We start from the raw sequence: 15,473 nt of genomic DNA on the forward strand, positions 1-15,473 counted from the left end.
TGCTTCTGACAAATCATTGAGGACTGAAGTCAGAAAATAATGGCAGACATTTGAGTTTGACTTCATATCCTCAAAATGCATAGTAATACAAACCTTGTTCTATCGAATTTCTAAGGAGGTAGGGGGTAGTATGACTGTTACACCTCTCAACTGTACAGATTTTCACAGAATGTCCATACTTTTACCTTATATTTTTGGTCTGTTCCTCATAACAATTCTGTTTTTTTGACAAACCACTGGGATGAGCAAACGATTAAAGTTACTAAATAATGATATGCATTAACGTGTCAGACTTCATATCTTCCTGAAAATGCATTCTAACACAAATCCTGTTGGGCCCTTGTTCCCAACATTGTAACAGGCTTTCTCCAGATTTCTTGTGCTAAGAGATTTGAGAGGTGTGTGTGTGTGTGTGTGTGTGTGTGTGTGTGTGTGTGTGTGTGTATATATATATATATATATATATATATATATATATAATGCATTTGCATATGCAATATATTTGTGTTAAAGCTGAAAACAAAAATCTCTGATATATGATGAATAGTGATGTGGCTTTTTATAAGGAGAAACACAAAGGGTGTGTAAGCAGGTATACTTATCAAAATGCAATTAGACACTGCCCACTGTCTTGCAAAAGCCTCCATGGAACATGTTGCTGTACTACATGTATTACTGTTTGCACATTGTGCTTTTCAGCATGGATCTACATCACGGTATGATCACACACACTGGGCCACTGTTTTCACGTAAAAAAATCAAGAAAAACACACCAGCAAACCTGTTATTGAAATCATGTAATTGATAAGACATGTGTAACTGTTGGCATAATGGTTAACTATAAACAAAAATGTGTACATGGGCTTTACAAGACTAGTCAGCAGTGATTTGAGTAAGCAGATGATACCTGAACCTTAAGCAAGTCAAATTAGTATTTTTTGAACATTAACTATTCTGTTTACAGCACTTAAAATATTGTGTGCATTTCAGGCAAACAGGATAGCCCAGAGAAAGTAGGTAGTTTTATTTGACAAGCGTGTTTTCCAAAAACTCTGAACTATGCATCCCTGTTTCATGACAGGAAGCCATGGTGCTGCATAAATAAGTGTCCCACTGTTAGAAAGAAAAGGCTAGAACTAGGAAACATTGGATGAGTCAAGTCCCCTGTGGTGAGGTGTCAATCAAAGCAACAACAGGTCGAATTACTTTTAGCACTTTGGCAGCTTGGGAGGGGAAGTGTGAAGGGGGAGGGGAGAGGATCTAATGACCTATGGCTCAGGCATCACAAAAGAGTGCAAATTAGGATCTCTGTAAAGAAGAAGCAGTAAAACAAAGACTCCAAGTCTGTTCCTTGGCTTTGTCTCAGTTTTTTTAAGTAGGCATTTAACAGCAGGATATTTTAGTTGAAATTTACAGAATGAAAAACCCTTGTGTATGCATGTAAAATGAATGCAGTGACAGAAGTTTCTGAACAAAAAAGGCTGCGTGATGTAATGTGTTAAGGACAAACACTGAATTCTGGGATACATGGAGGTTTACAAAAATGTTTAACTTTCAGCAAGATGCTAGACCCCATGTGGCCAGACTCTTAAATTACATATAAAAATATTTAAAAACCTGTAAAGAGTCCCACAGTGGTGTTAAAATGTTGGAAACATCTAAACATGATGAAATAAACATGTTTTTTTAGTCTGTGCATGCGGTTCTCCTTTAAGCTTTTCATTGTGCAACTATCTTGCGAGTCTCTCAGATATGATTATTTTCAGCTTGAAACACATGATCTGAATTCCTTAAACATGGTGAGACCTTGTTAAATTTAATTCTCTTAGCTTCCAAAACTGGAATTATTAGAAAAGTGAAATTAAAATCTGAACCAACTGTATTTGAAGTACTGAATATTGTAAAACATAAAATAACTGGAAGCTGAATCTTAAGAAAAGGGAAGGAGTAGAATATATAGAATTAATTTGAGTTTATGGTACCAATACATGCAGAATGTTTAGGAGGAGTGAGGTTTAAGGGAAGGCAGGAAATTGTGTAACGCTGGACTGCATGACAGTTATAAAGCAGGAAAACGTGTAATATATGTAAATGAAAAATAAGTGTTAACATGCTCTGTTTACTTTTCTGTTAATGTGTGTATGCCTTGTCAAGTGTTAAAAGTGCTAAAAGAAATTTGTTGTACATGTATTACTAAGAAAATATTAATCTCCAATCCCTTTATCTTTGTAAACATTAAGAACAAAGCTGGAATTATGCATTAGAGTCCTCTCATCATTTTAACACAGTCAGAAAACTTCCTGTCTTTTTTGTCACCTTTTGCAGAACCATAGATGTTAAGTTGTCACTCTCACCTTCATTCTTGCTGGATGGGTTCGTAGCCGAACCTCGGCTCCGACTCGGCCTATTACTAAAGCTTGAGAGCTATTTTTACCGGCTCGAGGCTATCCTATGTCCCTTATTGCTAGGTGTGATATACCCAGATCTCGTTTGCCGCTTCAGCTACGAGGTTGTGTCTTTTTGCCGGCTCAGGTTGTATTAATATTTTTTCTTGGTTTTAGTCAGCTTTTTGGGTTAAAATATTAGCGCTAGTGTTTTATTGTTACTACCCTTTAGATCCCTGTTTAGGATTCCCTCTTGGGTAGTTTTTGATAGTTTTTTTCCGCTCTCCTAATAGTTAGACCCTTGGCCAATCCTCTTCCATACTTATTTGTCTGTAGTTGTATGTGTGTGCCTAGTTAGATTGTATTAATAAGTGTGGGGTTTTGTTATATTATTCTGGTCTGTTACAACTTTTTTGTGTGTGTGTGTGTGTGTGTGTGTGTGTGGCTGATTGTGACTAGACCTCCCTTAGTTGTCCTTGTCTGCCAGTTATCCCTTTTTCAGGATGTCTAAAGACACTAAGGTCTCGGGCTTCAAGAAGTGTGACTCGTTCTGTCAGAAGATGTCTCTGACAGACTGTCACACTTCTTGTGTATATTGCTTGGGCCGTCTGCACCTGCAGGACTCTTGTTCTGTCTGCCATGCGTTCAGTCCAAGAGTCCTGCAGGAACGCAGAAACAAACTTATTTTGAGAGGCTTGTTAAAGCCTGAAGGTTCCCCAGCTAAGCATTCGTCGGGTAAACCTTCTAAGCCCGCCAAACCGTCGGCTCCATGTTCGGAGCTGTCGCTGAGCGGTGCTACTAACACTGCATCGGTTCCGGCCGGAACCGATGATTCAAGGCCTCAGTCGGGCTGTTGGAGCAGTCTTCGAGAAAGAAGCGTTTCAGGTCTCCTTCCCTGGAATCGGTCCATTCGGCTCCGAAGTCTCCCTTGTTATCAGAGCGGAGTCACAGGTCCCATTCCTCTCGGTCTTCCAGGCTGTCGGACCATGACGTCGAGAGGGTGGTTAGCCGACTACTTAAGTCGCAGGCACTGGCCTAAATGTTGCATAGCCCTCCTCATCAGGCAGTGGCTTTCACTACACCCTCTTCGATTCCTCCTCCGACTCTTCCTGTGAGTTCGGAGCCAGAGATCATAGGGGTCGGGACCGTCAGAGCCGATACCATCCCTTTCGGCAACCGCGTCGGCTCTGATTTCTTCCTTGGTTCCATCCTTGTAGGGATCCGGGCGCCAGGACCCTCTCGGCTCTGAGGGGGTGAGTGGCATCGGACCGTTGTCTGACCCCGTTCTCCCTCTCGGAGCTTCGGCGCAGGTGAGTTCGGCCCCGACATCGGCCTCGGAGCCATACCTCTTGGTGCCGGGAGGAGTCCTTGTCTCTTCGGAGCGGGGACCCCCTTCTCTGCCTGATAGGGGTACCTTTGAGGTCATGAGGAGTGTGCTGGCCCCTGTGCCTGCTCCACGGTCGGCTCCTTCGGCTCCTCCCTCTATGGTGCCTGCTTCAGTCTCTACCTGCTCTCTCGATCCCGAGCATGGAGAACAGATGCTACAGGTAGCCCCATTGGGCGTATCCTCCTCTTCCGAGGCCTCCCCTGATCCTTCAGGGGAGGCTCCTCGAAAGAGAAAATGCAAGAGGAAGCATGTAGACTCCCCTGAGTCAGTCACATCGGACACTGACTTGGGTGACTCGGAAGGGTCCCCAAGGTGCCCCTCTGAGGATGTCTCATTTTTTGACATCCTGGAGATTCTTAAGCAGAGGGGAAACTGGTCTGCCCTTAACCCTTCTGAGGACGAGTCGGTGTACATGGATGTGTTCGGTTCTCGCCCTTCCACCTCCTGGGTGTCTCCGCCTTTCGACCCTCTCATGGATGTGGTGGCTCGAAAGGCGTGGATGGCTCCGGATACTATGGAACCAACTCCCCAGAGGCCTACAAAATTTATTACAGCCCCTTCTGACAAGCAGTTTCTAACTAAGGGCGTCCCTGTTGATGCCATGGTGGTGGCGGCGGCCACTAAAAAGGAGTTGGCTGACCCTTCAGTTACCTGTCCTTCCTCCTAATAAGGAATCTAGGACTATGGACAGGTATGTCAAGCAGATGTTTTCCTCAGCGACCTTTGTTATGTGGTCGCTGAATTATTTGTGCCATTTCGAGAGACCTTCTCAAGGAACTGGGTGATACCTTACAGGACCCATCAGCTGCAGGGTCTCAGGAAAAGATAAACTCCCAGCTGGGGACCCTAAACTCTATTGTCAACTCCTCCATGCGGCTCATTTCTTATGCAGCCGATGGAGCGAGTAGGGCTGCAGGCACGGGCGTCGCTCTAAGGAGACATGCCTGGATGCGAGTTTGCAATTTTGCTGACCCCTTCAAGGCGTCCTTCACTAACACCCCCTTTGATGGTTCTGCCTTGTTTGGACCTCAAGTGAAGGATACATTGACCAGGTGCGTGCAGGAAGGCAAGACTCTCTCTGCCGTAGGAGTCCGTTTTTCTACCCCTTCTACACCATACCCTAAGGGTCAGAAAGGTGGGAAAATGTGGTTCCGCAAACCTCTGGGAGTACTGCCTGACGCATGTGGTGAGCTTCCCTCCAGAGGCAGAGGAGGGAACAATAATAGATGCCGCCCGAGGGGCAGAGGGGGTCCGCAGACTCAGGGTAGCAGAGAATCCTTCCAGCACCCCTGAGGAGCTGCCCGACTGTCAACCTTCGGAGGCAGTCGGGGGAAGACTATCACTGTACCCAGAAGCCTGGCATTCCCTCACGCAAGACAATTTGGTACGGTCGATCATATCCAAGGGTTACAAAATTACCTTTATTCATACCCCACAACCGCCAAAAGGGCCCCTTCCAGACGTTCCACCCGGTCTGAGGGATCAAGCAGCACTAGAAATTTCAAAGCTTCTAGAAAAAAGAGCCATCCAGCCAGTCCCAGCAGACCAGCAAGGATCCAGAGTCTACTCCAAGTTCTTTTTGGTACCAAAAAAGACAGGGGACTGGAGACCTATTTTGGATCTCAGCAGGCTGAACAAGTCTGCTCAAAGAACGAAATTCCGGATGGTCACGCTTCAGTCCATTGTACCCTTCCTGGGTCAGGACAATTGGATGTGCTCTGTAGACCTTCAGAATGCGTACTATCATATCAAAATGAACAGGCGCTCCAGTAGGTTTCTTCGCTTCCGGCTGGGAGCCAGTCACTACCAATTCAGAGCCCTGCCCTTTGGCCTCACCACAACCCCCAGGGTGTTTACCAAATGCATGGCAGTGGTTGCGGCTCACCTGAGACGAAAACGATTCCAGGTGTTTCCATACTTAGACGACTGGCTCCTTACTGCCACCACCAAGCGTCAGCTACTTCATTCCAGAGATTATACCCTCCAAATTTGCAACAAGCTAGATATCTCTATAAACTCTGCCTTGTCGCCTTGTCGGTCTATTACCTTCATAGGCGCCGTTTTAAACACTGTGGAACTGTCAGCAAAACTGCCTGTACAAAGGATTTCAGACATTCGAGGTCATGTTCAAATCCTACTACAAGGGAGCAGAGTCCAGGCCATATTTGTACTAAAAACCCTAGGTCTCATGACAGCAGCTAAAACATTACTCCCCCTAGCTCGCTTTCACATGCGGATCCTGCAATGGATGCTGTTTTCCCAGTGGTCCTTTCAACGGCTTCCAATGTCACATAGCATTCTAATCACTCAGTCATGCAAAAGACACCTTTCGTGGTGGATGGTCTCCCCTCAGGTTCTTCAGGGCAGACCCTTTGTCCTTCCTCCTCCTGTGGCTACTGTGATAACGGATGCCTCCCTGAACGGGTGGGGTGGGCATTTTCAGGGCAGGGCAGTCCAGGGCACATGGCAGCCTTTCGAAAGCCACCTGCACATAAATGTCTTGGAAATGAGAACGGTGCTTTTAGTGTTGCAGGCCCTTCAAGACTCTCTACCCACCAGGACTATTGCATTTCAGACAGACAATATGTCTGTAGTGTGGTACATCAACAAGCAGGGCGGAACCAGGTCCTACCCCCTATGTCGAGAAGCACTCAGACTATGGCAGTGGGCGATCTCTTTTCAACGGTTTCTGGTAGCAACGCATATCCCCGGGAAGTCCAACATCATAGCGGACAGGCTGAGCAGAGCCATTCTCATGCCCCACAAGTGGTCTCTCAACCAGCTAGTAGCAGAAAAAATCTTCAGAAGGTGGGGTCAGCCTTGCTGCAATCTTTTTGCAACCCCAAAAACAGCAAGTGCCCAGACTTCTTCACCCTCTTCCCTCTCCCAGGTCTTACCCCCAAAGATGCTCTAGTCCACAATTGGCCCCGGGGTCTTCTGTATGCTTTTCCCCCCTTTCCCTTAATTACTCAGCTAATTCAGAAAGCAACTGTTTTGAGATCCAGAATGATCCTTGTTGCCCCTTACTGGCCTTGACAAATTTGGTTCCCGTTCCTGCAACGTCATCTACTAGATCAATCCTGGCATCTGGTCCCAGCGCCAGATCTTCTGACACATCAGTCGGGCGGGCTGCATCAATCACTCCAATCTCTCAACCTCACAGCTTGGTTGCTCCACTTCCAACCCTAGCCAGGCTTCCCTCAATTTCTCATTCAGTTCGTGACATCATCCTCGCTTCGCACAAGTCCACTACCAGAACGACTTATGCTAGCAAGTGGAAGCGTTTCTCTGTTTGGGCAGGGGAGAAACAAGTTGACCCGTTTACAGCCCCTGCCCATACAGTCTTAGAGTTTTTGGCAGAACTTTTTCAAATGGGATCTTCTTCAGCCACCATCAGAGTTCAGTTGGCAGCCATTGCGAATTTTCACATTGGATTGTCAAACCAGCATTGTCACACAAACTTTGTAAAGCCTTTCTAAAAGGAACCCTCTTAGGCCCCCGGTAAAAGATCCTCCCCCACCATGGGACCTAAATTTGGTGCTGTCGTCTTTAATTCTCCCTCCCTTTGAACCTGTGGCTTCCTGTTTATTAAAGTTGCTCTCTTGGAAAACACTATTTTTAGTAGCCATCACTTCAGCGAGAAGGGTATCAGAACTTCAAGCCCTTTGTGTTCGCCCTCCTTACCTTGCTTTTCACAAAGATAGAGTGTCGCTTAGGACTAATCCGTCCTTTTTACCCAAAGTACTCTCTAAACAAAATCTGAATCAGACCATCGATCTTCCTGTTTTCTTCCCACTTTATACCAATAGGTCTGAACGGAAGCTACATTGTCTAGACATTCACCGTCAAATTACGCTTCTACCTGGATAGAACCAAGCAGAAGAGGAAATCAGAACAGCTCTTCCTATCTTACACGGAAGAGAAACAAGGCCTGCCAGTTTACAAAGTAACCTTGTCCAGGTGGTTGACCTCTGTTATCATGTTGATTTACCAATTGAGGCATAAAGAGCTCCCTATTAAGCCCAGAGCTCATTCAACCAGAGCATTAGCTTCTTCAGTAGCCTTTCAGGCAAGATTGCAAATGGATTCCATTTGTGCAGCGGCCACATGGGCCTCTCTTCATACCTTCTTTTCTCATTACAAGCTGGACATGACCTCTAGATGTAGGGCTGATTTTGGTTCCACTGTACTCAAGAATTTGTTCCATTGAGCCACCCAGGACTAAGGTGCTAGGGACGCTGTCCTATCCAGCAAGAATGAAGGCGAGATTGACAACTTAACATTGAGAAGTTATGTACCTACCATAACGTTCCATGTTAGTTGTCTTCTTCTCGCCTTCTTTCTTGCGTCCCACCCTCCATCCCCCTAGCCTGGCAAGACCGAGAGTATCTTCTGAGATGTGTTATGAGAGTTTTCTCCTTAGCTACCTTTCCCTTTCTTGGTAACTCTTATAAGAGTTTTGTATACCTAGATGTATAGAGGTAGGTGTGTGTATGTATATGTATATGTATATATATATATATATATATATATATATATATATATATATTTTCTCAGTCATGGTGGGGACATGTATGTCCATAGTGTTAGCTATCAAATGAAATCTGGGTATATCACGCCTAGCATTATGGTACATAGGATAGCCTTGAGCCGGTAAAAATAGCTGTCGAGCTTTAGTAATAGGCCGAGTCGTAGCCGAGGTTTGGCTCCGAACCCATCCAGCAAGAAAGAAGGTGAGAAGAAGACAACTAACATGGAACGTTATGGTAAGTACATAATTTCTCATTCTCATGTCAAAATTACATCTTATGGAAATGACTGTTTTTCTTTGTTTATTTCCTACTTTCACATTATTGGTGGTATTTGTTCCTCATCATCTCAACCTTCCTCAATGGCAGTCTTCTACTTCAAGTCCAAGGTACTTCTGATTTTTGTCAGCTCAAGGCTTTTTTTCTGTCATTCTCTCATTTTCTTTTTGAACAATGGTAAAGATTTTAAATTCTGTCTCTCTCTCTCCCTCTCTATGGGCTTTGCTGATTGTTAAAGGAAGGAAGAATTCTGCTCCAGCTTGCTGGCTTATGATAGGTTGTGTAAACTTTTTTTTACATTTTTGTTCACTTGGTCTGCATCCAAAAATGTCTTTGACCCTCCATGAAAAATATTGTAAAAGCAGCTAGATAAACCAGCTAAAATCTCGCACCTTCCTCTCAACATCATCTAATTGCAGGAATAAACTCACTTTCATTCTGCCTGGTGTACAGCAAATAATAATTTTCAGCAAGCACTTTGGTATACCTAGGTATTAATACTTTTCTCTCCTGCCACGGACTGCATCTTCATTACTCTAGGTCTTGGCTTCTTATTCATGGACAAATTTGGGACATACATATAGTGTGCCCTTTAACTTCAGTCCTGTTTTGGGGAATTAGCAGTCCAGTTGCTTACTTTTGCTTTCAAAATATTAATGCGGTGTATTCTTTCCAATATTTCTGGTACAACAAAATATTAACATCTTTCTCTACATGCGCTGTCTTGCTCCTCTATTAATTTTTGGAAACTGATCTTTAGACGCCTCATATTCAGACAGTCTTTCTTTTATTTCAACCGCTGATTTTTCCAGTTTTATCTGCTCATCTGAATAGCTGTTGAAGTTGGTTCTGTTCTTTTCAGCATTTTTGATGTTTGAATTTATATATTCCTGTAGTTTGTCACATATTTTAAACATTTTTTAATGCAAATGCGAAAACTTTAACCAACCTGTTTGGAGCCATTTTGGAATCACATAACCCTGTTTGTGTGGCAGATACCTTCCTGCTATTCCTTGTGTGCATTTGGCCCCTTTATTCATCCTTTGGAATTGGACTTCGACTTCATGTAAGTTTGGCATTAATTTCCTGATTTAAAGGAAGTTCACTAGTAGCTGGGGTGAAATGATGTGCTCAGGAAATATAAAAGTTATGTAGCTATCAAGTGTTGTCACACCATGAGCTTGTATGGATCACAATTTTCCAAAAATGCAGGGCTCTTAAGGTCAAATTGTGAGATGGAGAGGATGGATATTTTAACTATAGGGATCCATCAGGTAGAAACCCATTGAGGACAACTTGTAAGGTGGGAACATATCTGTTATATGTTGAATACTTTTATCTGTATTTTACACACAATGAGTATTTGCAGGGTTCTCCAACCAATTTTTTATATAAAAAGGTGTTAATAGTAAGGGTTTTGCATTTTTGTTTTTATGTAAAACAAGGAGTTGTCAAGTTAATGAATTTAATAATTAGTCTAGAAGCATGTATGGAATACCTGACTGCACTGAAATGCATATATTTTTCTAGAAGTGTACTGCATGTGTTAAAATGTTCATCAGTTGTACAGGAGATGGTATGCCAAAAGCATTGTTTTTTTCCCCTTATTATAGACTGAAAGAGATGTTAGTGTACGACAGAGAGCTGCAGACCTGTTGTATGCCATGTGTGATCGTACCAATGCCAAGCAGATAGTTGCAGAGATGTTGAGTTACCTAGAAACTGCTGACTACTCCATTCGGGAAGAAATTGTGAGTACATTTTCTTTCTTATGTGTGTGTTAGTAACCAAACTTTTATTTGTCCTTTTGCCTAACTACTGTCTAGCTTATTTTGGCTTGGATGTCATTGAACTTTTTATTTCTTTCACTTCTATTTTTGCTTGTTGACCCGGTTAATCTTACTTGACTGGTGGCGTGTCTTCAGGGGAGACCCAAAGTAGTAGTTATACTAGTAGGAGAGGTTTGACCAGGTAATCTGGGAACTTGCCATACTCTCTTCCATAGGTGTACTGTAGGATCTTTTACACCAAACTGAAGTACCTTAAACTTTTAAGAATTAAAGTTCTTTCAAGTGTAGTCACCAGTGGCGAATCCCAGATAGATATGGCTGGAGGCAAATCAAATATGAAGTCATTCCCTCTTAAGTCTTACTACTGTTGTTTCTTTCCCTTGTCTTTCTCTGTTTTTTTTAAATGTCCATTTTTCATTTTATTCCCCTGCTAACTATACGTTCTGAAGGTAGTTTGTCTTGTTTAATAATTTGTGAATTGTACCCTTTGTTTATTCTGTAAATTTCTGTCTTGGCAAGTAAATAGGAAATCACTAATTCATAGGTATATACTAGGCTAATGACTACCAAGACCTTTATAATACTAGCCCTGCAACCAAACCCAGTTGTGTCCCGCTTCATCATGGATGTTTAAGAGGGGGTATGTTATGAGGTTTCCAAGTTACGCTGGTGGTATTTTTAATTTAGGTATTACTGTCTGTACCTCTGTCTGTCAGACACGTGGGGGCCAGCCCTGGAGTGAATTGCTGATTTCCCATCCATTGGTCAAGATCAAGCTTAAATGGGGTTGAGGTAAACTGAACTTCGCATACTTGGAGAGCCTGTTCCAGAGCATGGAGATTCACTGAGACACCTCTGCCTCACCAACATGTCTTATGTCACAAGCAAAATTAAAAAAATCTTTGGATCTAGTGGTTCTAATGCTGTTCATTTTTTTGTATGTGCAAAAGGTCATTCAGAGTTGAATCCAAGGATGCCTTGTATTCCAGGCATAGATCATTCCTCAGTAACCTGTAGGAGACAGATTATATTAGAGGGCTTGAAGTTGATAGTGTAGGATGGCGTGTTTATACCCTGGATTTTTCTGGACTGTTGCCTATATCTGGTCAGGTTCATGCTGAAAGGGGGTATTACATGTGATGGGTCTGACTCTTGTATGCCATGCCCTTATGAGTATCTCATTTTAGCATTCTTACCCTGCATTCTTTGTCTTAATATTTTATAAGTGCATGATCTGATACAGTTATTGGATGAATCTCAAAGCTTTATGTACTCATTATTCTGTGAAATATGATTTCTGTCCAGTCTAGTCTAGTTATTGTGTCATGGAGAATATGTTGATAACTGTAGATCAGTATGTGTCCAGTGAGTTGGCACATGCATGTAAGTACTGAGCACATGCAAGCAACAGTGCCATTTTGAATAAACAGCAAGAGTGTGAGCATGCAAGTATGTAGTTAGTTAAATAGTTCATTTAATGATCCTGCCATCCATCCTGATGTATTTGTATACAATAAACTACTTAAACATCCAAGCCTCAACGTCATCTTAATGCACATAAGAAGAGTGACATGGTGTCAGAAGTGGGATCCAGAGTTAGCCATGATGCAGCCGGTTAAAGTTGGAGGAATATACAGGAGTGGATCATCCCTACTACTCAAAATGACTCGCAAACCAGATCAGAAACATATTCCAGGTATTAAAGCTTGCTTAAATGTTTTCTTTTGCTGTAAATATAAAAGAAAGCACTCAGAATGCTCAAAATGAATGTCTTATTAAAAGAAATGTCCGAAACTGCAACATATTGATAAAAATATTCAAAATAATTTCAAAAATGTTTGAAACATCTGAATCGCATAAAATGTACAGAAAAGGAAAACCATATTTTTTCCCTATGTGCTACTTTTTGTATTAACTAAAGCTATTCAAAGTATCCAAAGTGTGCGCTAGTGTGTGCATTATTACAGTGCAGTTATTTAGCAAAGTAAAGTTGTTTGAAAGAATATTTCACAAAATGCAGTCTTTTCAAAGCATATTTCACAGAGTACAGTGTTTCTAAGAGTTTATTGTGCATTTGCATATAAGTACCTGGTGTGTGTGAATGTTCGTACATAATTGCAAAGGCCATTTTGCATTGCATGTTACTATAATCTGTGGGCATAACAGAAGGATTTCGCTGAGCTTACACCACATGTGTATGATAACAGTATTGCAGAAAATTGAAGTGTGTTTGAGCAGGAATATGATATTTTCATATAGGCTGCTTTTTCTGACAGACGCACGTACAAAGGCATTTATTCTGCTTAATTTAGCTGGTTCACAGGCCATTGAAAGAGTGTGTTCATTTGTGTGACCTGATGTGTTTGCAGGGGAGGTGGAAGACCGCCATATAGTGGTACCAGCAGAAACAAGGGAAGACCCTGAATGTTTAAAACGTACATTTATGGAAATGTGTAACCCCCAAACAAATATTACAATATAGAGACACGTGTTTTACACAAGGGATCAAAAGCCTGGTGAAATTTTTGCAGCATGTATAACGGACTTGAGAAACAAGGCTACAATGTGCAGATTTGGTGATTTGTGAGATTAGTTGATAAAAGACAGGCTTGCGTGTCTTAATAATAATGACAGTGAAAGATTTTGCTTCCAAGACAGTGATTTGACATTAAATAAGGCCATTGAGATTTGCTAAAGTTTACCGAAAAGCACACAAGTATGCTTACAAATGAGAAGAACTGCAGAAGGCACAGTGACAAAGCTCATGTTGATAGTATGTGGTTAAAAGAAACAAGCCCAGGGACATGGCAGCTACTGCAGGTCCTGTAACAGTCCTTTCCAGCAAATTCCAGAGCATGCTCAGTGAAGCATAAGGGTGTCAGCAAAGTCAAAACATGTGTCCCCACCCAGCTTTATTGTCAGTTATTGTAATTGTGGTGGTAATCATGAACCCAAAAGGGAAAAGTGCTTAGTTTGTGGTCAATGGCGTCATTCTTTCAATAAGTGGAATCATTTCAAAAGGTTTTGTAAATCAAATAAGTTACATTATTTCATTAAGAGGACATTCCAAGAGGCAAGTTGATCAGTTAGAAAGCTATGACCCTACCTTTTATGTTGATGGTGTGTTTGTGCTTAGTGAAAGTCAGTGCAGTAGATTTATGGGCAAAGAATGAAATCTTCTGTACTGTTTGGATTAATTGGAGTCCTGTAGAGCTCAGAGTAGATACTGGTTCAAAGTGCAATATTATGTCAGCAGAAACATTTTCTAGAGTAAAAGCTGCAGAACAGCTTGATTTGATAAAGTGTGCGAAGTGTGTTGCTTATGGTGGTGAAGATTCAGACAGAAGGCTCAGTACTTTCATGTTACTCTGCTAGAAATGGCTGTGACTTGCAATTTTTCATAGTCAAGAGACACTTGCAGTCATTATTAGGCCTCAGAGACTGTTTGAAAATGGAACTGCTTTCACTTAATTAAGTCCACCATGTTAGCCTGCATGACAACAGCTCAAATATTGACCAAACTGTTTTTTTTTGAGTATGCTGATATTTTTGCAGATAAACTAGGCAAACTACCAGTTGTATACTCTATGAAGTTGAACCCAGAGGTCAACCCAGTTATCAGACCAGCACGGAAAGTTCCAGTTGTTATGCAGAGCAGTGTCAAAGCCAAGCTAGACAAAATGGTGTAGCTAGGAGTAATTTGTACAGTAGAAGAACCTACTAAATGGGTATCCTCCATGGTAGTAGCTCATAAGAAAAGCTCAGACGATACCAGAATGATCCAAGAGATCTGAAAAAGCGTTAACAAGACATCATCCAATGTGCACAGTTGAAGTTGCTGTCCTCATGCCAAACCCCACTGTTTTTTCCTATCTTAGATGCAGAGAGTTCATTTTGACAAATTTTGCTTCACCGAAAATCTTCATTGTTAACCACATTTGGTGCGCCATTTGGAAGAAACATATTTCTGAGAATGCCATTTGGGATAAATTCTGCCAGTGAAGTCTTTCAGTGTGCAATGGAGCAATTTTTTTCAGGCTATCTGTGTGCTATTATAGTAGATGATATTCTAGTAGAAGGCAATGGTGAAGTTGAACATGACAGAAACCTCAAAGTTCTGGAAAGAGAATCTTAAGCTAAATCCTCAGAATGATGGTAGTGAGCCTTCAGCTCCCTTGACAGCTGGATTTAAATTTCATAAATCTATGTTTACCCCACCCATGAATAAACATGTATATATTTTTCAGAAATACATTCTTAAAGAGTTGCATTTTGGTTCTAATATGAACAGAAAATGTCTTCCTCATAATCTAACATTGGCAGAAGGGGAAGCATTAGCTAGGTTAAGGAAAAATAAGAACATAGTAATTATTCAGGCAGATAAGGGTGGTACTGTAGTGGTGATGGATTGGTCCATGTATGTAGATGAAGCTAATCAACAGCTGCAGGATGGTAGATTTTATACATCAATGTCTATTGATCCCACATCCAGGTTTAAAGTGGAGATAGATGAATTTTTACAAACTGAAAAACTTCATTTCATCTGAAAGTTAGATATAGTACCTCAGTATCTATATTTGCTTCCGAAGATCCACAAAGATGTTAACAAACCACTGGATAGACCTATTGTGTCTGTTACTGGTTCTCTTTCAGAGCCACTTTCTGTTTATTTGACTACGTTCTTGAAAGAGTTATTGAAAAGTGTTAGATCTTGATTACAAGATACAACTGAGTTTCTTAACATCATATCTGATACTCAGAGCCCAGGTGGTTGATGTGTACTCTTGATGTCACTTCTTTGTACACCAGTATTCCTCATTGGGCTGGTCTTTCAGCACTGGAATACTGGTTGGATAAAACTTCATTGTGTAGTCCTGGGTTGAACACTTTTCTTTTGTGCTTAGCAGAACACATCCTCACTAAGAATGTTTTTTACTTCAATGGAAAATGTTATTTGCAGCTTAAAGGTACAGCTGTGGGTGCTTCATTTGCACCCATATATGTTGATTTGTTTATGGCATACCTTGAGCAGATGATCATCTATGATAGTCATAATCAATTTCTTGATGAAATAGATATTTGGAGATGCTTTTTGGATGACTGC

At 41.8% G+C, this 15,473-nt stretch overlaps 1 protein-coding gene across 5 annotated transcripts in view; it reads left to right on the plus strand.

The window, feature by feature from the left end:
- The window catches only part of LOC122811506 (AP-2 complex subunit alpha-2), a 2,640,839-nt gene that overhangs the window by 1,054,338 nt on the left and 1,571,028 nt on the right, over nucleotides 1-15,473 (plus strand). For all 5 annotated transcript variants that reach the window (XM_044083382.1, XM_044083385.1, XM_044083386.1 and 2 more), the window contains exon 10: nucleotides 10,193-10,330. In XM_044083382.1, coding sequence (XP_043939317.1) covers nucleotides 10,193-10,330 — 138 coding nt within the window. The remainder of the gene's footprint in view (nucleotides 1-10,192; nucleotides 10,331-15,473) is intronic.

This window comes from Protopterus annectens, chromosome 9.part0, assembly GCF_019279795.1.
Source record: "Protopterus annectens isolate FY-2018-M chromosome 9.part0, PAN1.0, whole genome shotgun sequence".
Taxonomy (NCBI): domain Eukaryota; kingdom Metazoa; phylum Chordata; order Ceratodontiformes; family Protopteridae; genus Protopterus; species Protopterus annectens.